This window comes from Podarcis liolepis, assembly GCF_965112155.1.
Source record: "Podarcis liolepis genome assembly, chromosome: 7".
NCBI classification, from domain to species: Eukaryota; Metazoa; Chordata; class Lepidosauria; order Squamata; family Lacertidae; genus Podarcis; species Podarcis liolepis.
Window position 1 is genome coordinate 85,410,451 of NC_139561.1, and position 27,345 is coordinate 85,437,795.

The 27,345-nt window shown below is 48.8% G+C and overlaps 2 protein-coding genes across 2 annotated transcripts in view; both read right to left on the reverse strand.

Moving 5' to 3' along the window:
- Positions 1–26,887, reverse strand: LOC310712659 (transforming growth factor beta-1 proprotein-like). The gene is made up of 7 exons (XM_083515940.1): positions 25,771–26,887; positions 10,600–10,754; positions 9,453–9,579; positions 7,186–7,263; positions 3,220–3,370; positions 1,116–1,272; positions 1–337 (listed from the first exon to the last, which is right to left on the reverse strand). The coding sequence occupies exons 1-7, from the start codon at positions 26,156–26,158 to the stop codon at positions 179–181; spliced, it is 1,215 nt and encodes a 404-aa protein (XP_083372066.1). The 5' UTR covers positions 26,159–26,887; the 3' UTR covers positions 1–178.
- The window catches only part of B9D2 (B9 domain containing 2), a 34,078-nt gene continuing 33,314 nt past the window's right edge, over positions 26,582–27,345 (reverse strand). Inside the window, exon 4 of the mRNA XM_083516043.1 lies at positions 26,582–27,058. Within this exon, the coding sequence (XP_083372169.1) occupies positions 26,844–27,058 (215 nt within the window). The 3' untranslated portion in view covers positions 26,582–26,843. The remainder of the gene's footprint in view (positions 27,059–27,345) is intronic.

Consider the following 27,345-nt stretch of genomic DNA (forward strand, 5'->3'; position numbering starts at 1 on the left):
TCTCACCAAATGAGGGTTTTTATTGTTTTTGTTTTTTGGTTTTAGGAAAAGATTTTGTTAGAGGGGAAGGGGAGTCTGTGTCCCTCTCCAGTCCTGACTCCTTCCCCGCTCAGATTGATTTATTTTTTAATTCCAAGTCGCCCAGAAGAGACATCCCAAGTCCACGAGTCCTTTTCTCTCAGGTGCATTGACAGGATTTGACCACCATGTTGGAAAGCTGCTCCACCTTGGCTTCGCGGCCGACGTAGTACACAATCCCCAATGCCTCAAGATCCTGTGGGGCGCAGCAGGGCGCGGATGAGCCAAGTGGGTTGTGTTGGGTGTACAGAGACAGGATCTATCGAAAGAAAATAAGAAAATACGTCTTTGGAAAGGTAACATGGCGGATTGAGCAGCCTAGGGGGAGCGGGAGGCCAAGTTTTCACGGCCAGGAAAGCAGAGGTCACATTTATAATGGCTGCCAAATTTCACTCATGGCACTGCACGAGTACCGTGTTTTTCGCTCTATAGGACGCACCAGACCACAAGACGCACCTAGTTTTTGGAGGAGGAAAACAAGAAAGAAAAATATTCTGAATCTCAGAAGCCAGAACAGCAAGAGGGATCGCTGTGCAGTGAAAGCAGCCATCCCTCTTGCTGTTCTGGCTCCTGGGATAGCTGCGCAGCCTGCATTCGCTCCATAAGACGCACACACATTTCCCCTTACTTTTTAGGAGGGAAAAAGTGAGTCTTATAGAGCAAAAATTACGGTAATTTTTATTGCAGCAAAGCACATCACAGGACAGTTGGCATTTTCTGCCTATCAAATGCCCTTCCCAACTGCCATCCTCAAAGAATTGGCTACCAGTTGCTTCCAGATGCCTTGTAGAGAGTTATATTCCCCCCCCCCAGGCTTTCTCTGACCCAGAAGAACAGTTCATTGCCGAATTCTGTCTTTGCATCTGTTTCTACGATACCCTTCTGTTGCTTCCCTTTTGTATACCGCTTTTGAGATTCTTTCAAAGCAGTTTTTGGAATGCTTCTGAACAAACCCCAAAGGAGGAGGGTTGTGTGTGAGGAAGTGGGGTGAGATGCAAGAGTCAGAAACCTTTTCGGGGGGCTTTTTACGTCCTCACCTTGCTGTGCTGGGTGTCCACGCTCCAGAGATAGGGGCAGGCACCCATGCAGAAGTTGGCATAGTAGCCCTTGGGTTCAGAGATCCACCGCCACTTTAAGTCCTTGCGGAAGTCAATGTACAAAGGCCTCACGCAACATCTCTTCTCCTCTGGTGACCTGGAGCGAAAGAACCCAATAGGAGTTGAGAGAGCAAAACAACAACAACAACAACAACAACAACAACAACAACAACAACAACAACATATTTATACCCCGCCCATCTGGCTGGGTTTCCCCAGCCACTTTAATATTCCAACAGAATATTAAAAAACACGATAAAACATCAAACATTAAAAACCTCCCTAAACAGGACTGCCTCCAGATGTCTTCTAAAAGTCAGATAGTTGTTTATTTCCTTGACATCTGGTGGGAGGGCGTTCCACAGGTCGGGCGCCACTACTGAGAAGGCCCTCTGCCTGGTTCCCTGTAGCCTCACTTCTCGCAGAGAGGAAACCGCCAGAAGGCCCTCAGAGCTGGACCTCAGTGTCTGGGCTGAACAATGGGGGTGGAGATGTTCCTTCGGGTATACTGGGCCGAGGCCGTTTAGGTTAAGGTTACCAGACGCCCCGTTTCTAGGGGACAGTCCCCGGATTTACAAACCAGTTCCCTATCATTTCCACTATCATTCCGACTGAAGTTGAAAAGTGTCCCTGGATTCATTGAAAAAAATCTGGTAACCTTAGTTTAGGGCTTTAAAGGTCAGCACCAACACTTTGAATTGTGCTCAGAAACGTACTGGGAGCCAGTGCAGGTCTTTAAAGACTGGTGTTATATGGTCTCAGCGGCCACTCCCAGTCACCAATCTAGCTGCCGCAAAACCACAGATCCTGAAACCCAGCCAGGAGTGGAGTGGCAAATTCATCCTGCTCCGTGGCCCTTCTTCGTGTGCCTCCTCCTCCACAAGTGATCCGGAGCGTGGCAACACGAGAATGGGCCTTTTCTGTGGTGGCCCCGTTTGTGGGATGCTCTCTCCAGGTAGTCTCGCCTGGCACCTTACATATATTTAGGTGCCAGGCAAAAACATTCCTCTTCTCCCCGGCTAATTAAAGTACCCATGCCCTTTTAAACTACGGACGCATAGTTGTTTTGGATTGTTATTATGGTATTCATTTTTGTGTTTTTATATTGTTGTAATGGGTATGAGTTACTCGTGCGTAAACTGGTGCCTTTCTGGGCTAATTTGCCTTGTTAAACCTTTCTGACTGCACAGCCCTTGCTCATCGCGGCTGCCTCAATCGCTGGCAGAATCCGTCAGTGGGCGTTTCTTGAACCTCTTCCAACATAAAAGTTGTTTGACACCCAGTCTCCTCCTCCTCTCACTGCGCGGGAGTCTTCTGCGCAGGGAGGGCGTGGGTAGCGGAGGATCTGGGCTCTCCTCACTGATCTCCAGTGAAGAGCCCTGGAGCCCTCCCTCCGATTCCCCCATCTGCCCCCCTTTATCCCTGGTGTTGCGCTGATTTGCTTCCCCCTCTACTGAGCTGTTTCTCCCCCTGCTGCTGGGTCCTTCACCAGCATCATCTGGGAGCCTCCCCTTCGCCTCTCGCTCCGATGTCAGTTCCCTGACAATTGTAAACCACCCTGTAAACTTAGGATGAAGGGCGGTCTCTAAATTTAATAAATATTGCTTTTGTTTGTTATTATGGTATTCATTTTTCTTTTGTTAATATTTTAAACCACCCTGTAAACTTAGGAGGAAGGGTGGCCTATAAATTTAATAAATAATGATGACGAGGAAGATGTGTTTTTAGATTGTAAGCCTTAGGGCGGGGACCGTCTTAACGCTGATTTTTGTAAGAAGTCTTTTTGGCTAAAGAGCTGCATAGAAGTGGATTCATTCATTCATTCACAGAAGCATAGAAGTGTAGAGTTGGAAGGGACCTCAGCGGTCATCTAGTCCAACCCCCTGCCATGCAGGGATCTTTTTGCCTAACGTGGGGCTCGATCCCATGACCATCAGATTAAGAATCTCATGCTTTACTAGCTGAGCTGTCACCCCAATTTATAGCCCAAGAGGCTTTCAGCAGCGAAAGAGTCTCACACACAAAAAAACCAGAAGCCACTCACTGGCTGCAATAGTCTATGGTTGCCGCTCGCTTTTGCCGGCGGTTTTGCAGGTGGTCTGCCCGCTCAGGGGGCATCGCCATCACCAGAAGATAGGGGGGCTGCTGTTTCGCCTGGCTGATTCCTTGCTGATCACCCCTCCTTAATTTGGTGCCTGGAAACAGACAAGAATTCGTTAGCCGTGTCGCACGGGCTTTAGTTTGTTTTAAACCATCTGGATGCTGCCATATGTGAAACACCTTGCGGTGGCACCTTTAGTAAAGGGACCCCTGACCATTAGGTCCAGTCGTGGCCGACTCTGAGGTTGCAGCGCTCATTTCGCTTTATTGGCCGAGGGAGCCGGCGTACAGCTTCTGGCTCATGTGGCCAGTATGACTAAGCCGCTTCTGGCGAACCAGAGCAGCGCACGGAAACGCCGTTTACCTTCCCACCGGAGCGGTACCTATTTATCTACTTGCACTTTGACGTGCTTTTGAACTGCTAGGTGAGCAGGAGCAGGGACCGAGCAACGGGAGCTCACCCCGTAGCGGGGATTCGAACTGCCGACCTTCTGATCGGCAAGTCCAAGGCTCTGTGGTTTAACCCACAGCGCCACCCTTTAGAAGCGCACGAATAAAAAGGGTGAAGGCACTTTATAAATCAGATCGATCAACTGTTTCCCTGAGTACCAGCTTCCGACGGCCTGCACTGGGGAACGGGAACTGGGCAGGAAGGGAAAATACCCTCCAGCGGCACGGACTGGAATGCCATTTACCACACCAGACTCTTCCTAGGCCAAAGCCCTCCCTGACGCTGCTCCCATCCCCTAACCCTCCTTTTGGGAAGCGTTCTTGGTCTCTTGATCATTCCCCTTCCTTGTCTGGATGGGGGCAGAGCTCTCAATGAACCGTTAAGCAAAATAAGCATGTGCTCAGGGCATCACAGAAATTTCCCATGGCCAGATTCCCCCCACCCCCCACATTAATGGCCACAAGCGGCTCAGCCGAGAGCTGGGTTTCTCAACGGAAGTCAATTAGAAACCCCAACAGGACGACTATGCAACAAAGCAAGCTGGCTGCCTTCTCTCTACTAAGTATAGATGCAGACGTGTTGTGTAAGCTTAGCTTTGAGGATCTGACTGTGCCATTAGAAAAAGTCAGAGAGAGGAAAAATTAAAATGTAAAGGAAGTGGAAGTCCACAAAAATAAACATTGTTTTCCATCTAACTGTAGGTTTTGTTTCATCTCGGAAAATGAAATTTTACTTTGTGCTTTATTGTTGTTTATATTTCAAATGAGGTATATCTGGGGGCACTAAAATCAGGAGGGCTGCCCTACGGACTTGGCTTGTTTCTTTCTGCCAGCAACCTTATGTGGTGCCCACTGGGATCAGGAATGTGGGGGGGGGGTGACGGGTGCAATTGTGGAGGAAGAGGGTGTCCGAGACCTTCAGGGGGTCAGATGCGCTGACTTCGCCATTCTTTCCCACTCTGCTGCCCATGCTTGTATAGGTGATGGGAATTACCGTATTTTTCGCCCCATAGGACGCACCGCCCCATAGGACGCACCTAATTTTTTTTGGGGGGGGGGGAATAAAGAAAAAAAAATTTTCCCCTCCCCAGGCACGGGGCAGGCACGGAGGAAACCCGAGCTTCCCCCGACCCCAGCCCCCAGAACAGCCTGCTATCTGCAAGCCTAGGGAGCCGCGCCGGTCTCCCCAGGCTTGCGGAGAGGTGCGCGAAGCCCGGGGGCGCTCTTCAGCGCGCACCAGGCTTCCGAATGCAGGCAGCTCTGCACTACCCTCCGGAGCCCCGCGTGGCTTCGCGCCAGGATCCAGAGGGTGGTGCAGAGCTGCAGGAAGCCCTGGAGCGCAGGCAGCTCCACGCCACCCTCCAGAGCCCCGCGTGGCTTCGCGCCAGGATCTGGAGGGTGGCGCAGAGCTGCAGGAAGCCCGGGAAAGCCTGCATTCGCCCCATAGGACGCACACACATTTCCCCTTCATTTTTGGAGGGGGAAAAGTGCGTCCTATAGGGCGAAAAATACGGTAAATGCTGAGTGCTGAGGAGCAGGAAGTTTGCCTATCCCATTGGCCCACAAGTGGAAAGGCAGTCGTTCCTAAACTACGTTGGAGGCTCTTGTGAGCCAAAAAGCAGCCATTTGCCAAAGAGGCTGCCCACCGCACCCCTGTGTGAGTCATAGAATCGCAGAGTTGGAAAGGGACCCCGGGGGTCTTCTAGCCCAACCCCTTGCAGTGAAGGAGTCTCAGCTAAAGCATCCATGACAGATGGCCGCCCAACCTCTAAGGAGAGTCCACAACCTCCTGAGGGAGTCTGTTCCCCTGCTGAACAGCTCTTACTGTCAGAAAGTTTTTTCCTGATGTTTAGTTGGAATCTCCCTGCTTGTAACATGAAGCCATTGGTCCGACTCCTACCCTCCAGAGCAGGGGTCGGCAAGGCTTACCGGCCATGGGCCAGATCACTCCCACGGAGATCGTCTGTGGGCCAGACCGGCACAGCGTGACGCTGGAAATTGCGTCTGCGCATGTCCGTGGCACCGGAAATTGCTTCTGTGCGTGCCCAGACACCAAAAATTGTGCCTGCACAGATTTCCGGTACCTGTGAATGCGCAGACGCGATTTCCAGTGCCATTCGGCGAGTCCCTGTGCTGCGCTCTGCCAGTTTAGCATGGCGCGGGGGTGGGGGTGGGGACTCGCCGAACGGGCAGCTCGGTTTGGGGGCGGCTTGTGGGACGGTAAAATGGTCTCCGTGGGCTGCATCCGGCCCATGGGCCTCACGTTGCTGACCCCTGCTCCAGAGTCACCGCTGTGCTTGCCTCCCTACAGCCAGATGCGTACCCACAGCCCCAAAAACATGGGCACGGCAGGGATATGAGGCACCCTGAGAGAGGGGGAAAGGCCAACTCTTATGTTTGCTGAAAGTAAAGTGAGTCAGGTGCGCAGGTGTGAAACAACTGTGGGGAAAGGTGCCTTGAGGAAGGGAAGCGTTCTGAAATTCTGGAGCGTGCCAGCCGCCAGAAGCACGACAGAACCACCCTTTCTGCGATCCGACGGTGAAGCTGTTTGCCGTCAGCACGGCAGCCTATTTTTAGCTGACGAAACGCAGCGGGTGTGTGCTAGTTTGTGTGTGCAAGGGGTGTGTGTGTGTGTGTTGCGGGTGCTCGTGCTTCGCGCTGCCCCCTAGAGGAGGTTCCCATCGAGCTGAGTCATGTGACGAAAGTGTCGCCGGAACTGGCACGGCGCCCCCCCCTCCAACAACCCCACCCTGGGCAGAAGGTATGGCAGGTATGTGTGTCAGGAGGATGAGGAAGTTTTCTAGGCCCGATTCCCAGAAGGAGGCAAGTCTCGTCCTGAAGGCGGAATCCGCCGAGCCTGCGCTTACCAGTTGTTGACAGGCAAGTGACGAGGGAGATACCAGACAGGGACCGAAGACAGCCTTTGGCGGGGCCTGAGAGCATGAGAAAAGCCTGAAAGATCTGGCCTTGTTTCCCACCTCGTCCAGCAGCCTCCTGTTTGCACAGTGGCCGGACGCAGGATCCGACCGCAAGAGATCTCTCCCCCTCTGCGATTCACAGCGACTGGTATTCAGAAACACTGCTGCCTCAAACCGTGGAGGCAATTTATAGCCATCAGGGCTAGGAGCCATGGATCGCCTTCAAGGGTGAAGGACGGGCCATGAATTTAAATCAATAAATAAAGCGGCATTAGATGTAAACCCTACAACACAGGGACTTTTCCTATTTCACTGCGTTTCAGGGGGTTTGGCTGGATGACCCTTGGGGTACCTTCCAACTCTGCCATTCCACAATTCTCACTTCTCCCCACAACTGACCCTCCTCGACCCCTCCATTTTTTTTGTCACCCATTTTTCACTGGCAGCGCTGGCAGGGGAAATAGGGACGTTCTGGGATCAAAACAGGGATGGAGAGCCGTCCCTGGAAAACCAGGACACTGACCCCATTCCTTAGCTCTTACCTTCCACTTCCACTTTCAGTTCCTCCACGGCGCTTTCACAGGTACAGTGGGCACTGAGGCGAAATCTTCCCAGAGGCTCTGAAATACAAACAACGTGGATTTTTGGGTGCCGTGCTCATAGCCCCCAGCAGGAGCGGTGGAAGGATTTGAACCCGCAACCCCAGAGGCACACGCAACACGGGTGGAAGGATTTGAACCCGCAACCCCAGAGGCACACGCAACACGGGCCCAAAGGTGAAGACAGGTGTTTGCCACATTAAATCTTAGTACACCTTTCTCCTCCAGAGCTCAGCCCATGTGTGTACGGGAAGCGGAAGTTGGTTGCAGACAATGTCTGTTGGTTGCTCCTCCCCAACCCTCAATCTTTACACAAAGTTTTGGGTGTCTGATTAAGGAGGTTGCCTTTTAAAAAAAAGTGGCAAACACGTAGATAGGAACATTGTCATCTGCGACAGGAATACAATCTGAAATTCAGTTCTCCAGATTTCCAAATCAGTTTTTTAAAAGTCCTAATGAGACTTCATTGGCATTTTAATACAAAATTCTCCCAATAAACACAATTCCATGTGCAATTTTGTCCGACGTGCTTATTTCTGCCGAATGATTTCCACCTAATACGACACACTTCTTCCCCAAGCTGTTTTCAGCAATGTACCCATGCACTACATCACCCGAGCAGATCTATCTATTTCTGCGATTGTTACTTGGCTGGGGAAACTGCGCTGCGAAATCTGGAGGAGTGCAAAATTTAAAATGGCGGTGGCTGTGTTTTGGTCTGCGTGTTGTTTCTGAAAGCACGAGTATTTTATTATTATTTATTTGTATTCTGCCCTTCATCCCAAGAACTCAGGGTGGTAGGTTTGCCTTAAATGCGAACTCAGATGAATTCCTCCCTCATCCTCACCGGACATAAAGGCACTCACATAAAACTTCCATGTGGTACCTTTAAGAAATATAGAGAATGGCGCTTGAAGCATGGCAAGATCTGAGCCCGTCTTTGATCGGTGGGCAGCCCTGCCCAACATGGAAGCTGGGCAGTGAGGGTGGCCCTCTCTTCAATATGACACCCACCTTTCCTCCAATATTTCTCTACCCATTCCTGCAACTGACTGTCGTCACCTCTTCAACTTCTAAGGCAAAAAGGGGTTTGAGATCAGAGAGGGTGAGTTGCAGGTAGACGGCCACCCGGACGCAAGAAATTTAGTGCTTGCAACATCGCAATCCCTGCCTTCCTTTCCTCTCCTTTCAGGAGCAACCTGTGCAAAGAATGCAGCCGAGGAGTGGCGCAGGGCAAGTGTGCCTGACGCATGTGCACTTTTGATCTGGCTCCTTCCAAAACACTGTGGCAGCGTGCCCAGGGCGTGGCGTGCCGACTCAGCGGATTGCGGCATTGTTTTGTTTTTTCCCAGTCCCTTTTCTCCCCCTCTCACCTCCGGCACAAAGGCAAAGCAGGGAGAGGTTGCCCCACGATTCTAGTCCCTGGAGAAATAAGCACCTTGGCACTGCCTTGCAGGAGCAGCTAGGACTTAGAGGCAACTAAGTTTGTTCTGGGTATAAGCTTTCGTGTGCATGCACACTGCACACAAAAGCTTATACCCAGAACAAACTTAGTTGGTCTCTAAGGTGCTACTGGACAATTTTTAAATTTATTTCGACAATGTCAGACCAACACGGCTACCTACCTGAATCTGGAAGAAGATATATCTGTCAATGGACGGGCTTGCACATAACGTTCAACCCACGGTTTCCTTCAACCGTGGTTTGTTCGACAAATCACACATCATCTAACAGGCTAGTTTGTGTGAAAGCTGGCTGCTACTGCCAGACATGTGCTATGCCAGGGATAGCCAATGTGGGGCCTTCCAGATGTCGTTAGACTACAACTCCCATCAGCATTGCCAGTGGTCATGGATGATGGGACTTGTAGTCCTACAATGCTTGGCTTCTTTTTCAGTTGCTCTTGCCTATGCCTTTGGAACCCGGCAAGCGTCTGGGATCGAGGGGCCAAACAAACCACAGTTCAGCAAGGCTGTTGGGTTTGGACGTGCTAAAGGCAGCATGGTTTGCAAGTCAACAACAAACTTGGCAGAGAACTAATTGTGGTTATTCCGGCAAGCTAGGCCCTAGTTTTTAGCCCCTAGTTAACCACTGTCCTCTTTTGTCACACATCCTGTTCTGCCTACAGCGATTCTTCCTCTCCCCCAAGTGAATTACCATCAACTCTGGGACCCTGCCCCGCTCACACCTTTCGCCACTTCCTGGCTTACCTGTGCTTCCAAGCCACTGCCGGAGGACGGAGGTGACGTCAAACGAAAGCCACTCCTTCTCGTTCTTCACCTTCACCATACGCCCGTCCATGTAGTACCAAGTGCTGTTGATCGAGTGGATCTGCTCCTGGATGGAAAGGGTAAGTGTAAAAAAAGGCAGTCTCTCCATCTCCGACATAAGACCCAGAGTGGTTCATTGTTCGACAGAACGATGTGCTGAAGCACTTTGAATTCAAATGCTACGCTTAATTTCTAGTTCAAGGTTCCAGTTTTGGGGGCAGAACTGGAAAACAGGGGCAACATCTGCAGGAGAGCTAGGGGAACAATGAAGTGGGCATTCGGTCCCTCCAAATTCTATGTCAATATTAGAAGGCAAACAATCTTGTTTGGGACTTAATATGAATGAAGGATCCTTAGAAATAATCCACAGAAGCTGTCCTCTAAATCAAGGATCGTCCCTGGGTGTGAATAAGAGAATGCCTCCGAGCATATGCTGAGAGATTTTCAATAATAATAATAACAATAGTAATAATAATAATAATAATAATAATAATAATAATAATAATAATAATAATTTATTTATACCCCGCCCAGCTGGCTGGGTTTCCCCAGCCACTCTGGGTGGCTTCCAACAGAATATTAAAATACAATAACCTATTAAACATTAAAAGCTTCCCTAAACATTCCTAGATTCCAGTTCCCTCGCTACAGACACCTCTTCCCCACCATATTTTGATTTCTGCAGCTGAAATACTCCAGACTAATGCAGGCAAACAAATACATACTTTTTCTTTTCTTTTTTTTTGGCAAATGAACATAATTTGCATAAATGTGCCTTCGTTTTGATTTCAAAATCAGAAATTTCAATTTCTTCCCACCCCCCACAAAATGCAAGCAATATTGTCCTGGCTCTTGTCTGGGGTTTAATACGAATGAACGATCATTAGCAATGATCCAGGGGCCTGTCTTTGAAATCAGCTGTTGTCCCTGGGTTCAAAGGAAAGAATGCCTCTGAGCATGTGCCGAGAAATTTCCTCCTTTTGCCCACAAATAACCATGAGCATCTCCAAAAGGTCTGAAGAGTTTCCAGGCGAGAGGATACAACTTGTGGGCATCTTTGAACGCCAATAGCATTTCCCCATCGTACCTGGTAAAGCTCCAATCGCTGATCCTGAACCGTTCCAGAGATGCGCATTCTCAGTTCCGCACGGTAGAGCAGACTGGAGTCATGAAGGGTTTTCCGGATATGTGATAAGTTGAACCCAAAGAAGACAGAGTAGGGCGTCTTTGGTATGTAGCCTTCTGCATAAAGAGAATAGGAGAGGAGCCTTAAGTTGTTTTGTGTGGGTTTGTGCTGGTTCCATTTCAAACACAACCAAATTATGTATATTTTCCTTTGGAAGGTGTCAAGAGAATATAAGCTTTGCAAGAGCTTCAGGCGACGTCTGAACTCCCAGGCGACCCGATTAACGTCCCAGCAAGAGTTGAGCTGCAAATCGCTGAATGTTAGGAATTTACAAACGAAATGAAAAACAGAACTTACAATTGGAATGGAAAACAAAACTGAGCTTTGGAGGGTCATAGGGTTGCTGGATTTAGTCACCATAAACACACCTGGTCCAGTGAAGACAATAAAACTGGCTCCACAGATGATGATGATGATGATAGATAGATAGATAGATAGATAGATAGATAGATAGATAGATAGATATAGACAGACAGATAGATAGAGATAGATAGATAGATAGATGATAGATAGATAGATGATAGATAGATAGATAGATAGATAGATAGATAGATAGATAGAGATAGATAGATGATAGATAGATAGATAGATAGATAGATAGATAGATAGATAGATAGATAGATATGTGTGCACAAATATGTCCCTTTTGGTTCCTCTCAGTTTCTGTTTTATAATCTTTAGTTTTCCACATTTCCACAGGGGTTTGCAATATATATCTATATAGATATATACCGTATTTTTCCGTGTATAAGACTAGGGTGTTTTTTATCCAAAAATTTAGGTTTAAATTTGGGGCTCGTCTTATACACGGGTAGTGCTGAGGGATGTTTTCTTAATTTGGAGTCCCCCAAAAGAGTCTTATACACGGGGGTGTCTTATAGAAAGAAAAATACGGTACGTCCTCATGAAAATTCGCCAGCCTTTTCCTCCGGATATACATACATTTGTGCGCAGTTTTGCCTAACGCACACATTTTTGCAAAGTGATTTTCACTATTTTTCCCCGTCATTTTCACCAATGTAGGCATTTGATATGCAAACTCCACCTCTGTATATGCATTTTTTGTTCCGAATATTCGGCTGGAGAACTGCATTGCAAAATTCAGAGCACTGTGAATTTCAAAGGACGGCTGAATTTCGATGCAGGTATTGTTTCAGACAGTGTGGGTTAGGTAAGTTCACCTTTAAATGTAGACTGAACAGACTTCCAAATCCTGCTGCACCCCTATTTCTGTGGGAGAAAGTTTCTTTGCTTATATGTTCAACTTATATGTCTGTGCAATGTTTAAGGATACAGGCACACATCTTGCGCTAGGGTTTAAGGACTCTGACGCAAGCCATTTTCTTTTACTTTTAATGCTATATTGAGATTAAAAAGCAAACAAACAGTCATAAAAAGAATACAGTGGTACCTCGGGTTAAGTACTTAATTCGTTCTGGAGGTCCGTTCTTAACCTGAAACTGTTCTCAACCTGAAGCACCATTTTCTCAACCTGTTCTCAACCTGAAGCACCATTTTAGCTGATGGGGCTTCCTGCTGCTGCCGCGCTGCCAGAACGCTGCCAGAGCTGTTCTCATCCTGAAGCAAAGTATTTAACCCGAGGTACTATTTCTGGGTTAGCGGAGTCTGTAACCTGAAGCGTCTGTAACCCGAGGTACCACTGTAATACACCTTGCCAAAAATTACCGTATTTTTCGCCCCATAGGGCGCACCTAGTTCTTTTTTGGGGGGGCGCGACTTTGAGGGTTGCACAGAGGGTTGCTCTCGAGGGTTGCACAGAGCTTCCTGAAGCCTGGAGAGCGAGAGGGGTCGGTGCGCACCAACCCCTCTTGCTCTCCAGGCTTCAGCGAAAGCCTGCATTCGCCCCATAGGACGCATACACATTTCCCCTCCATTTTTGGAGGGGGGAAAGTGTGTCCTATAGGGCGAAAAATACGGTAACTTACTTTCTTCTTACGTAATTTCTATAAAGACGTCTATAGAAGTCTTTCTATAGAGACTATCCACAACATATTTGATATACCGCACTCTTCATTTCCAGTCATAGCATATCACAATTGTCTTATTTCCCTAAGGTTTCCTACTATTCCACAAACCATTTTCAAATGCTCCCACATTCAACAGAAACCTACCTGCCAGTAAAGCAAAGGAAGAGGAAGCTGGGATCCAGAAACATTCTAATCCAGCCCTCTGGAAATTTTCCTTTATGAAGAGGAGCAATTGAAACTAATGGCATTTTAATTAATTTATTTTTGCTGGCTGGCATTGACTTTTGATGCCTCTCATTCGGTGTGCCCTCACCCCTCGGGCTATAGGACCTTCTGCCCTTGCCTGTTCCAATGACATGCAGATATCCTAAATTATCACGTGGTTGCCAACTGACCAGAAAAACCAAGATTAGACTGCTTCTATGCCCTTATAAATCACTTGATGCATGGAAATCAGCAGGGACAAGCTTTTTTGCCTCATGCAGATAAGCACCAGCACCTGCCGACACCTGCGAAGCAAGTGGCAAGTTAAAAAGCATAGGAGCGTGGGCTGGATAAAAAAGTTGGCAACCTCATCCTCCACACCCTACCACTCTTCTTTGTAGCTATGCCAAACTCCAGCCCGGGTTCCCGGGCAAGATTCTGTTGCCTCTGGAGGGTCAAATTTCGGAAGTATGTGAGAGTGGAGTCAATTAATAGCGATGGGCAATCCGAAACGCCAGAGGGGACTGCTTGGGTGGATCCCAGGTTTCTGCTTCCAGATTTCCAGGAAGATGCCACATCCTAATGCGTACATCGATAACAGAAACAAGAGCCAAATAGGAGCTCTGGAAACCTGCTTGTAAATCCCATGCCAGCCTTTGCCAACTTTATAAATTTTGGACTACAGTGGTACCTCGGATTACATACGCTTCAGGTTACATACGCTTCAGGTTACAGACACCGCTAACCCAGAAATAGTGGTTCCAGTTACAGATAGGTAGCCGTGTTGGTCTGCCATAGTCAAAATAAAAAAATTCCTTCCAGTAGCTCATCACAACAGGCTCATCTCAGCTATCTGCCAATCTCCCATTCCCACCACCCTTCTGAGTAATACCCCTCCCCACCTTCTCACTATATAGAAGGATCTGGCAACTTCTGTTTCAGTGTATCTGAAGAAGTGTGCATGCACACGAAAGCTCATACCAAGAACTAACTTAGTTGGTCTTTAAGGTGCTACTGGAAGGAGGTTTTTTTATCCAGAAATAGTGCTTCAGGTTAAGAACTTTGTTTCAGGATGAGAACAGAAATTGTGCTCCAGTGGCGCAGCAGCAGCAGGAGGCCCCATTAGCTAAAGTGGTGCTTCAGGTTAAGAACAGTTTCAGGTTAAGTACAGACCTCTGGAATGAATTAAGTACTTAACCCGAGGTACCACTGTACAATTCTCATTCACTCAAGCCTTAGGAGTTATAGGCAAAAATATCTGCAGTGGCGAAGGCTGCCCTATGACCACTGCCTCTGTATGGGCCTCCCCATGCTTTGCCATGACTCAGGAATGGCTAACTGCATATTTCTGCGTCAAGTGCAACTTCAGAAACAATTTGAGCCTGCTACGTACATTATCCCTCTCCCCATTTCACAGATCCTGGGACTGAGGGCGAGCAAGGTTGCCACACTGCAACAAGACCTTGCTCCTTTATACATAGGAAACTGGTCCTCTGTGCGTTTAAAATGGTTAAGGGACCCCTGACCATTGGGTCCAGTCACGGACGACTCTGGGGTTGCGCGCTCATCTCGCTTTACTGGCCGAGGGAGCCGGCGTACAGCTTCCGGGTCATGTGGCCACCAAGACTAAGCCACTTCTGGCGAACCAGAGCAGCGCACGGAAACACTGTTTACCTCCCCACCAGAGCGGTACCTATTTATCTACTTGCACTTTGACGTGCTTTCGAACTGCTAGGTTGGCAGGAGCAGGGACCGAGCAATGGGAGCTCACCCTGTTGCACGGATTCGAACTGCCAACCTTCTGATCAACAAGCCCTAGGTTCTGTGGTTTAGACCACAGCGCCACCCGCATCCCTCTGTGTGTTTAGTCAGAAGTAAATTCTGCGCTAAATTGACTGGGACTTCCATTCCAGAGTTTAAAAGCAATGGGACGTAAAGTGGTGCTTTTTATTTCCTTAGGGGCTTCCTAACTTTCTTCCCATAACCTGGCCGCGGATTTCCTAGTAAGGTCGGTTAAGAGAGAGTAAAAGGATGCTTTGGCCATCCAGCGAGTTTCCATCCGAGTGGGGATTTGAACCCAGGGCTCTCTGGTTCAGCTCCAGCCCTCTGCAGGCGTTCTCTCCCTCTCTCTGAAAGCAAACTGCCACAGGCCACAGACACACCCCAAAACGAAGCCCCATATTTGCAGCCGTCTGACACTGACACAGCATCTATTTATGGTACAGGAAGAGTCTATTTTTAAGCTTCTCTTCCTCGCAGGATCAAAGAAGCTTTGACTCCAGCTCCTCATCCCATCTCGTCCCACATACATGGTCAAATCAGCTGCCCTGCAAGTTCCCTTCTCCAGGACAAAGACTGTGATGTTCAAGGGGAAAGATCCCTTTCTTCTTCATCATTCCACCCCCTTAAATATATATATATATATAGCATGCAGTGCTTGGCAAAGGAGAACAGGGTATGCTCATTTTGCATTTAAGCGAACGTGGAGTTCAGAACAAGAGTCGGGGCAAGGAGAGAGACATTTGATAGCTGCATGGCAAGCAGAAATTCTTGTTTTGGGAAAACCTTTCCCAGGCGCCCTGTCTCAAGGTTTCTCCTGGTTCTACGGCCCGCATCTCTTTCTTGCACCATTAACAGCAGGCTGGCAAGCAGAAATTTAGTTAATTTAGCAAACAGAAATGTTAAGATTTTCCTGGCCTGGAAATGCAAGTAGGGAGGGAAAGTTTCACTTGCTTAATTCCTGTCTTGCATGTTAGGATGATGCTTTCTTTAATTTTTAAAAATCTGCCGGTATGGCGGCTGTGTACGCAGCATCTTTTTAAAGCACAAAGACCATTCCTCCCCCTGCAAAATAAAAATCATGAGAACTGTAGTTTACCTTCGCACAGAGTTGCAATTCCAAGCACCCTTAGCAAACTATAATTCCCAGGATTATGTGGGGGGGAGGAATATGCTTTGAATGTGCTTTAAAGGTATGGTGTATATGCTGCTACTCATTTGATGTTTCCCATTTGAAAGGATAAGAATTAAATTTTATTATTTAAAATTTATCAGCAACAAAGGCAGAGGAGGAGGGGCCTAAACTGCCCAAGAAGAAATGAAGGTAGTCTTCTCTGTTTCTATCCTGATCAAATGAGCTCTCATAGCAGATCACAAAACATTAAACATACAACGAAGAACTTGCGATTCTCTATCACTAGCCATCATTGCTGGGTTGTCAACTGACTAGGGGGGTGGAAAAGCTTAGTGGCAGACCAGTAGCAATCTGTAGAAATCGACAGCCGAATCTTTTCACTGTTGTGGAGATAAAATAGAACTACCTGATATGGTCTGAAAATCAAGGTGCCCTGGAAAGTCCAAGAGTTTTAGGGTGGCAAAGAGAAAGGAGGCAGCTGATGATGCTATTAAGAATAAAAACCTGGTCCTAGTTCTTTCGAAAGACGTATACACACCCTAAACTTGACTCATCTCCAAGAACCAGGAATCAAACCTGGCTATTGTTGACCATAATTTTTGCATCTCCCTGCCATTTAGCTACGCACCACCTCCTCAAAGTTTTCTCTTTTCTGCCCCTGCCAGCTAAGATTTCATTTCACGCACCTGAGGAAGTGGGCTTGAGTCCACAAAACCTCGTGCCACAGTACATTGTATTATAGCCTTTAAGATGGCCCAAGACTCTTTGAGTCTAACTTGGGGTACCTCAGTGGAAAGTCCTCAGCAAACCCCCCCCCCCCCAAGTCTCAACGCTGCTCCAAAGGCAGTATTCAGAAGAAACCTGACTGTCAGACTTCCACTTCCCTTCTTCAAAGTTTGGTGCAGTCAACGCTTTTCGTTTCCACATGACTCTTGCGGAGGGAGGCTGTGGTCTCTTGTAAATTGAGGATTTATGTTTTACAGCTGCAAAGACAGAGATAAGGCTGTCTCCATTGAACAGCCCCAGCTTATCGGGCTAAGGAAATTCCCAAGCTATTTTGGGACTTTCCAGTGTGACATCTCCAGAGATAAGAGGATGAGATCGGTTTCTATCTACTGTCCTTGTGACCTTGTGAGTGGTTCATGGTGTCTGTCAGCCTCAGTTTCCCTCAGCTGTAAAATGGGGATAAGACTATAAAGCCTTGAATGGCGTTTCTAGGCAGCCTCCTCCCATAAAAACCAGCAAACTCACCAAGATAATCAATAGAGACTGGGTGGCTACCAGAAATAGCATCCTCTGTCGTCTTTTGGATTTATCCTTATTTAATCTCTGCCTGTAGGGTTTATAGCTCTGTGGCTACTGCTGTTGATCTCTTGCAGTGCATTCCTAACCATTTCTACTCCGAACGTGTACTGCTGAACTCAGTTCATTTGCACTGGCTTAGGTATGTTTGTTAAGCCACTTTGGAGGCGAAGTACTAAAAGGCTGCGTATAGGTTTCTCATGTAAGCAGGGAGGCAAGGGTTTCACATTCCATAGATCCAGATACTTCCAGTGCTTCTGTATCTGGAAGAAGGATCTGGCAGTAGGAACATAATAAGAGCTATTCTGGATCAGGCCAAAGACCGTCTGCTCCAGCATCTTGCAATGAGGGCCTACTTATGCTTTCCTGCAACTGAATGAATGAATCTACTTTATTACGTTCACAGACCAGCATAATTCCTGCAGCTGGTCGTCTTCTTCTGTCTAATCTTCTATTTAAGCCAGCCATGTTGATGCCCACTGTAACATCTCATGGGAGCAAATTCCTCGCAGCGTTTTCATTCTCGGGGCACTTTCTTAATAACTTATTTAGAATTTGGGGTTGGTGCAGGATTTCAAGCCTATTTCATCATTGCAAAGTGGCAGAGTGGGTGCAATTTTCTATCCTGCAAGCATTTTCTGCAGCCTGCACTTCCTGACCTCCATGAAGTCTTCCCCTGGGTTTTGACTGGCGCATGGGCACCCAGGAAGGGGGCAGACCATGGGACCAGCAATTTATAGAATGAAAAGACACTCATGAGCCCTTCCGTGCCACCACAGAAGGAAAAGTCCTTGCATCGAGAACCCTGCACTGCACACCTGAGAGTTTCACTGGGAGCCGTCTCTCCCCTCTGATAATTTTAAAGCGCTGTTTCTTTCCTCGTTAACTGATGCAGAATGTTTGGGGGAAATGAAGAGGTGTTTGCATTGAATTTTCAGCACAGTTCTAGCGTCAGGACCAGGAAAGAAGCAGACCACAGAAGGGAGTAAGCTGGACCGCAAGCAGAAGTTGGTTACTTAGGGGGCCATTCTTCCCGTAGGGAAAGGCCCCGGGGGAGCCAGGCTCCGGTCCGCCCACCTGCTTAAACTTTCCACGTGGATCAACTGTTAAGTCACGCTGGGGAAATGTGGGTGGCTTGACTTTTGTCGAAACAGGGAAGTCAAGCAGCGCTGCTACCTTCCCACCCACCCCCAGAGCCTTCTGCCGTTGTTTGTTTTGCCAACTGCCCCGGTCGGAAACTAGCAATTCCCCCTGTTCCAAGGGGCTGTTTGAAGGACGGATACTCTGCAGAAACTTCCAGGCGAGCTATTTTATCATCACACCAGGCTCTTTCGGGGTCGAGGGGGCAGAGGGGAGGATGCAGTTCACCAGAAATGGATCCCTAGCGTAGGAATCAGCAGCTGGCAGCCTCTGTACCAAATGAGGTCCTCTGAGCACACGGCGTGCCAACCAAATGGGCAGAGGAAGGGCACGGAATGGCCCCTGTGTCCACAGGTGGGAGGTGGGTCAGGATGGAATGGCCCCTGTGTCCACAGGTGGGAGGTGGGTCAGGATGGAATGGCCCGTGTCCACAGGTGGGAGGTGGGTCAGGATGGAATGGCCCCTGTGTCCACAGGTGGGAGGTGGGTCAGGATGGAATGGCCCCTGTGTCCACAGGTGGGAGGTGGGTCAGGATCTCAGCACTGCAGAAAAAAAATCCAGGGCATGATGATACTGGGATGGGGAATCTGCAGCATCCGAAGAAGTGTGGATGAACACAATAGCTCACACCAATAACAAACATAGTTGGTCTCTAAGGTGCTACTGGAAGGAATTTTTTTATACTGTGGTCCTCTAGTTGTTGGTGAGCTCCAGTCCCCATCAGTGCCAGCCAGCATATCTGACAGTGAAGAATGATGGGAGCTGCAGGGCAACAGATTCCTGGCCGCTTTTCTAAACCATGTTCATAGTATGATGGGTGACATGCAACAGGAGTTCAGTGGGGGGTCTTTCCCGCTTTCTGTCTACTGAAGGATGGGGTAGAAATAGATTCAAATAAATATGTCAAATAGACAAAACGCATCTGGGATAGCTCCATCAGTGGAGCACGAGACCCTTAATCTCAGGGTTGTGGGTTCAAGCCCTACGTGGGGCAAAAAGATCCCTGCATGGCAGGGGGTTGGACTAGATGACCGCTGAGGTCCCTTCCAACTCTACCATTCTATGCTTCTGTGAATGAATAAATGAATGAATGAATGGACTTCTATGCAGCTCTGTAGCAGACTCTTCCAACTCTATGATTCTCTGGTTTCCAGTGAAAAGAGGGCTGTATCCAAAGTAGTGTTAAGTTTCCTTAGCACAAGGCTTTCTGCTTGTACAGTGGAGACTGTCTCCCCTCTCCTCCCCGTGTCGTCCCCCCCAATAAATCTGCGTGGGATCCCCCCACCTTCTGAAGCTGGTTTTGGGAGGGCGTGCCTGTGTTCAGTTGCACCAGCGTAAATCCTCGTGTTAACGGAACAAGGACACTGTATACCACTCTCAGACTTGAGATGGAAAACCCACAAGTTCTCACAACCAACGCCAGCTATCCTGCGAGTGCCGCAGCCAAAAGCAGGGTCTCCCCCCCCCCCGCAAAAATGCCATATGTCCTTGGTCAGCAGCTACAAAAGAAGTTCAGAATTGGCACACCAGATCAGACCAAAGGTTCATTGAGTCTTGCACCCAGCGGTTGCATCAGCGGACAGACAGCTGTTTCTCGGAAGACTGCGGGACATGCAAGCCACAGTCCTCCCTGGCACCTGGCATTTAGAGATATACTGAATCTGAACTGGAGGTTCTATGGAGCTATCGGGGCTCATAACCACCGAGAGACCTATGTTCCATAAATCTACAGTGGTGCCTCGCAAGACGAACGCCTCGCAAGACGAAAAACTCGCTAGACGAAAGGGTTTTTCGGTTTTGCATTGCTTCGCTAGACGAATTTCCCTATGGGCTTGCTTCGCAAGACGAAAACGTCTTGCGCTTTTTTCTTAAAGCCGCTTGAAGAGGCGCAGTTGCAACGGACCGTGCTTCGCAAGACGAATAATAATAATAATAATAATAATAATAATAATAATAATAATTTATTATTTATACCCCGCCCATCTGGCTGGGTTTCCCCAGCCACTCTGGGCGGCTTCCAAAAGAATATAAAAATACTGTGATACATCAAACATTAAAAGCTTCCCTAAACAGGGCTGCCTTCAGATGTCTTCTAAAAGTCTGGTAGTTGTTGTTCTCTTTGACATCTGGTGGGAGGGTGTTCCACAGGGCGGGCGCCACTACTAAGAAGGAAAAACATCGCAAGACGAAAAGACTCGCGGAACGAATTATTTTCGTCTTGCGAGGCACCACTGTAATTCCCTTTTAAAAGTGTTCGAACCTGCAGCCATCACCACACCTTATGGATTCCATAAACAGAACTGTCCCAGATCTATTGCAAATTCAGTCACTGGGTGAACCTGAGTTCCAACATGCATAATCCCCCAAGCCTCTGTTGCTGGGGCAGGAAACCTGTAGCCCTACAGATCTTGTCAGACTACAACTCCCATCATCCCTGACCGTGACTGGCCAGAGTTTACTATGAGATGGATTCCCAAAACATCTGGAGGGCCACCCCTGGTTTAGAACACTGCAGAAGCTGAACTGAACTGGAGCTTCTACTCTTACTCCAGAAAAGGCTCCTTCACCTTTAAGATTTATGTGAAAGAAACCCCAAATAGGTTCAGCTTCTCCCATCACTGCAGAACAACAAGAAAAGCTTCTACGCAAATCTAAAACATGCAGGAGTCTTCTTACAGCCTCAGATGCTAAGCGGGTAGGCATGAACCTCCATATACTTCTGGTTAAGATACAATGGTACCTCGGGTTAAGTACTTAATTCGTTCTGGAGGTCCATTCTTAACCTGAAACTGTTCTTAACCTGAAGCACCACTTTAGCTAATGGGGCCTCCTGCTGCCGCCGCGCTGCCGGACCATGATTTCTGTTCTCATCCTGAAGCAAAGTTCTTCACCTGAAGCACTATTTCTGGGTTAGCGGAGGCTGTAACCTGAAGCGTATGTAACCTGAAGCGTATGTAACCCGAGGTACCACTGTACAAGGAATAAATAAAAGGGGAAAGGCCATAATTTCCATGCCTCAGAGCTTTTGCTTCCACCCAAATGACAGAAAGCTGGCCTGGATTTATCCAGCAACATAACGCGACCATTTGCATCGGTGGATTTTGGAATGAACTTGTTAAAACCCTTTTTTCCGACTGGCTTGTGCTTTCAACAGCAGCCCCACCTGAGCAGCTGCGCTGGGGAAGAGGCAGCAATCACCCTGGCCTAACGCGTTCCGAGGAAAGGGGATTTGGCGTGAGCAAGGCAAGGAGGACCCAAACGCCTCCTTGGCAAAAACGACTGGCACGTGCTGGCACTATCCCGGGTTGCCATCTTATCTCCCAGAGACTACACAAAACGTACAAGTTCCCGCCTCTGCCTGCAGGCCCGAGTTCCGTTTTGGCAGCGTGCCAGCCACTCCCAGGCACGTAATTACACCCCAAACAAGCTTGAGACGGCTGCTCCCTGGGTGGGTTGCAGAATCCTCTGATCCAAGGGAAAGATCCGATCTTTGCAGATTCGGGCCTCTTCAGACCTGCTGCCAACACCACCACCCCCTCCTGGGCCTGCGCATCTCCCTACATTTTTTTCTTTTCTTTTAAAGCATATATCTTTTGTCTCCTGTCTCCCCCCCAAAAAAGACCCCACCCAGCTCCTGGGTGCGTTTAGGTGGCTCGTTTTTTCCACACAAGGAGCAAACTTCTGTAAAAGGTGGGAAGGAAAGAAACGAAGAGTTCTGTTCTTCCCAGCAAGGGTTGTGGAAATCCCAGTATAGCTAAGAGTTAGGGCTTCCGGGGTGCAAATGCCCAGGTTGCCAACTTTTCCCGGCTGGTCCTGCCTCTGCGCCCTTAACAACAGCTGTTGGATGCTAAGAGCTGTTTGACAGCAAAAAGGACTCGCTCAAAAGGTGGTTTCTCCGTCCTTGGAGAAGGAAGAGTAATACTACCACTCTATTCTGCCTTGGTCAGACCACAGGCTGAGACCCTCCCTGCCCGCGGACTGTCTTGCCAGAGTGGTGCATGCTCTTGTTATCTCCCGCCTGGACTACTGCCATGCGCTCTACGTGGGGCTACCTTTGAAGGTGACCCGGAAACTACAACTAATTCAGAATGCGGCAGCTAGACTGGTGACTGGGGGTGGCTGCCGAGACCACATAACACCGGTCCTGAAAGACCTATATTGGCTCCCAGTACGTTTCGGAGCACAATTCAAGGTGTTGGTGCTGACCTTTAAAGCCCTAAACGGCCTCAGTACAGTATACCTGAAGAAGCGTCTCCACCCCCATCGTTCAGCCTGGACACTGAGATCCAGTGCTGAAGGCCTTCTGGCGGTTCCCTCCCTGCGAGAAGCTAAGCTACAGGGAACCAGGCAGAGGGCCTTCTTGGTAGTGGTGCCTGCCCTGTGGAACGCCCTCCCACCAGATGTTAAGGAAATAAACAACTACCTGACATTTAGAAGACATCTGAAGGCAGCCCTGTTCAGGGAAGTTTTTAATGTGTGACATTTTAATGTATTTTTAATCTTTGTTGGAAGCCGCCCAGAGTGGCTGGGGAAACGCAGCCAGATGGGTGGGGTACAAATAATAAATTACTATTACTATTACACTTGGGAGTACTGTGTCCAATTCTGGGCACCACACTTTAAGAGGGATGTTGACAAGCTGGAAAGTGGGCAGAGGAGGGAAACCAAGATGATCAAAGGTCTGGAAACCAGGCCTGATGAGGAATGGTTGAAGGAGCTGGGTATGTTTAGCCTGGAGAAGAGGAGACTGAGAGGAGATATGATAGCCATCGTCAAATATCTTAAGGGCTGCCACATAGAAGATGGAGCATGCTTGTTTTCTCCTGCTCTGGAGGGTAGGACTCGAACCCATGACTTCAAGCTACAAGAAAGGAGCTTCTGACTTTCTGACAGTAAGAGCTGTTCGGCAGGGGAACAGACTCCCACGAGAGGCAGTGGACTCGCCTTCCTTGGAGATATTTTTAAACAGAGGTTGGGTGGCCATCTATCATGGATGCTTTAGCTGAGATTCCCGCATTGCAGGGGGTCAGACTAGATGACCCCCGGGTCCCTTCGAACTCTTAAGATCCTACGATTCCATGAGCTGACCAGGCGAAACCTTTTCTGGCGTGGAGGCAGTGATGCGAGAAAACTGCTTCCTGCTGTATGTTTGTGTGTGTCTGGAGTCAAGCTTGCTGTGGAAGTCCCAGGAGCGGGGGTGGGGGGGGGGAATGTAGCAGCCAATCCCGAGGTGAAAGCAAAGGACCCCTGCTTGAATTTTCGGAATTTGCAAACTTTGACCTGTCCGCAGCTGTGCGGTAGCATTGCAACACGCTGACCAGCAAGGGGCCTTCAGGGAGAAGTGGCGAAGGCGACTCTGAAACCGGGGGGGGGGGGTTGCTGGGCCGTTTTTGCCGGAAATCGCAAGATCCGATCGACCAAACTCCTTTTTCACTGCCCCCTCCCCGCCAACTCCATCCCCACCTAACCCCCAGGGGGAAAGCTGATTTTTGCACACACGCATACAATTTCCTCCCATCCTCAGAGGACTTCTCACGGGTGCCTGGGTTCACAGAGTGCCTACCGACACAGCTATAACATGACAGCCCGGATCCTCGTGCAAAGAGAAAGGAAGTGGAAACTAGAGGCAATGGCTTTCTCTCTCTCTCTTTCTTTCTCTCTCTCTCTCTCTCTGGAACCAACAACAGCAGCTAAGAGGCAGGAACGATGCAACCTTAATCCGCATTAAGACCATACTGATTCTAATCACGACACTACTCACCTGCCTTAGACCTGCTCCTAAAAAACCCTAATCGGGTCCTTTTTTAAAAAAAAACACCAAGCCTCCCGTCTGGGAGAATGGCTTATTTATAACTTCCGAGTATGTACAGAGTCCACTTCTCGTGTGACCAAATCCCGGCAGCTTTCCCTACCCTCCACCCCAAATTTCTGGAATTAAAAGCATGGATGTAAACCTAGGCTGCTTAAGAATAAGTTTATAGTTTATAGAGTGGGTCTGTCCAACCCCAGTGTTGTCTGGTTGCAGACTGTAGGAGCTGCTCTTCCGGGTCTCGGTTAGAGGTCTGTTCCTGGGGTCTGGGGGGGGGCTGGGCTTCTCTGCCTCTTTCCCACTGAACTGGGCCCCCCTCTTCTGCCAGAATGCACTGCTGTCCCTGATGAAACTGTGCTCTGGCTGGCAGCCAGTACTGGCAGCTCAAAAGGCAGCAAATTCTGGAGCCTGCCTGGTCCCACTACCCCAGACTGACTGACCAAGTTCTGCCCGCCCCGGTTTCCTGAAATAATAAAATATTTTTTTAAAAAATGCCAACCCCGTATCAAGGGCCGGCCCTCATCATGGATACCTTGGCATGTGGTGGTTGCAATGATCAGATCAACTCATGCCAAATTCCAGCTGCTGCTGCTGCCACCTCCCTGGGACCAGGCAGCTGGGTGAACATCTCCTGCCATGTCCAGAACTAGTAACAGCTTCTCTGCTCTTGGTCTTATTTCCTTTTCTCTTGGTTTTATTTCCAATTTTCTTGCACCCTTTGTCACATTAGGTTTGCACCCAGCTCTGTGCCTTTAAGAGCCTCCCTGCAGAACATTTAAGAGGTAAAACTCTTCCCGGTGTTTTTCAGGAAAAGCTTCACCTTTTGAATTTCCGCCTGCCGGGATGCTGCACAGGAGCAGGGCCGGAATAAAAAGATGGCCACCTTAGGGGAAATCCCTTTGCCACAAGGTAACTCTTGAAGAGTTAAATAAGCTTCCAGGTTTTAGGGTCAAGGGTAAAATTATCCCATTAGGGGCGCTGCTTTTCCTTTTCCAGTTTGTATCAACATCTTAGGAACGTGCCAACCTCTTACCCCTCTTCCCAAACCCCTTCTTCATCTCATATTCTCTGGCGATATTTATTGCCATTTTACACACGGAATGCTTTAAAAAAAAAAAGGATCTTGCTTAAACTCTGGGTGCGAATCCTGATCCATTGCATCGCTAAACCTAAGTGCAAAGTAACAAACATTTCCTTCTTTCTCCTCTCTCGTTCTTTAAATTAACCTTTTTATTATAAATCAATATTAGGAGGCCCGAGAAACACCAGTGGGTAGCCTGGGGCAAGCCACTGCCCCAAGGCCATCCATCGGTGCCTCTCAGCCCTTTATAGCAGCTTGCAAGGTGCTCAACAACCCCTCCACCGCTATTTTCGAAGTCTCAGGCAATGAAATACTTGACAGGTGCCCCGAATTTGCCAGTGGGTCACACCTTACCCCGGCCTAACCTTTGAGTCGGTTGCTAGCTTTCTAAACTGGCCCTGCGCCTCTGCCTAACAGCTAAGAAATCAAAGGGGTGAGGACTTTCCCTTTAAATGGGGGGAGATTTCCTCCCCACTTAATTTCTGAATGTCACCCTCTTCCTAAAGGAATAGGAGCAGGGTCGGGGGGGGGGATGACACCAACCTAGCCCTGGTTCCTCGGCCTGCTCTAACCAGTAGACCTCATGGCCTGCCCTCCTAGATACAAACACCCCCTTTCTCTCCCGTGGTCTCACCGTGGTTCGGGGGAAGCATGTTGAACCTGTGAACCTCCTTGGCGTAGTACTCTTCCTGGGGGGTCTCCTTGGGGTCTTCCGCCGTCCTTTCCCGGATCATTTCCACGGTGCTGTTGTACAGAGCCACAATGTCTTCGGGCAGCACCCGCGAGTCGGGGTCTTCCACCTCCGGTGGGCTGGTCAGCTTGAGCTTGCTGAGGATCTGGCCCCGGATGGCCTCGATCCGCTTGCGCTTCATCATATCCATGTCCAGAGTTTTGCAAGTGGAGAAGGCGAGAGCCACGCGGAGGTGCTCCAGCGCCAGCAGCAGGAGGAAGAGCCAGCCGGCGGCCCGCGAACACCCAGAAAGACTCTGCCAGCCGCAGGCTCTCAAAACCAACATCTTCATAATTTCTCCACCCCCTTGTCGCTTCTGCTCTCGGTGCCAAAAAGGAGCGGTGGGGAAAGCAAGACGAGGGGGGGAAGAAGAAGAGCCGCCCTAGTTTCTTGCCGTTTTTTCTCAGTCCTTTCCCTGCATCTGACAAAGTAGGCTGTTTCCTACAGAAGCCCCACTCACCGCCGAGTCCCTCAAGTATAAAGCGACGGTTTCAGATTCGAACCGGTTTCAGACCTGCGAACCGTCTCCAAAGTCTGGGCTGCCGGTTTTCAAAAGCGGAGGAGACTCACCTTATGCTTGGCAGAGCCTCGAAGCAGCCCACGTGCCTGGCGATTCGGAGGGTGCCCACGTTCAGCCTTGGCGCCCAGCCGTGGCAGCCCAAACGCCCATCGCCAGGGAGGTCGAGGCTCTGTCTGCAACCGGTTTTGGGTTCGAGGGGTCGTGTTCTTGGCAGGGCGAGCCGCTCAGAGGTTGCCAAGAAGACCCTGGATGTGCCCGGGATGTGGCTGGCTGCAAAAGACTTGGGCCAAATCCGGTGTCACGACTGGGGCATCCCGAGGCGATGGCACTCCTCCGTCAAGATCGCGGCTGCCGCCGCTCTCCCTGGAGCCAGCTGGCCTTTCTGTCTTCCTTGCCAGGAAAGGCTGTAATTTCACCACTCCTGTTGGGACTTGCTGGCTGCAGGGCTTGGAGGTTTTTAAAGCTGTCTTTTCGCCTCTCCCCAGCGGCAGCTCCACCCAGGAAGTGAAGGAGGGGGTGTGCACTGCTGTATATATAACTCCTTCGCTGGGGAGCAAGGCAGCTGGACAGCTACCGTGGCAAAAGCCGGAGAACTTTTATTTTCTTTTATTCTGCCTGGCTCCTCCGCTTCGCCTTCCTCCTTCCCCTTGCGGCTGAGGCGACTGCCTCTCCCTGGAAAAGAGAAGAGCGGCAAAAACTTTTATTCACACACGCACAGGACTAAAGTAAAGACTAAACACACCACCCACGGTCTCACACTGTCATTTCTTATTTTATTTTTATTTTTCTTATTTTCTTATTTTATTTTTTATATAAAAATTTCCTTTTCTTTTCATTTCTTATTTTATTTCTGTATTTTATATAAATTTTATTAGTTTTTTAACATATCATTTTCAACAGTAATTAAACATACTTTTACATCTTATTCAATTTTTTTTATTTTATAAGGGTATTACAGA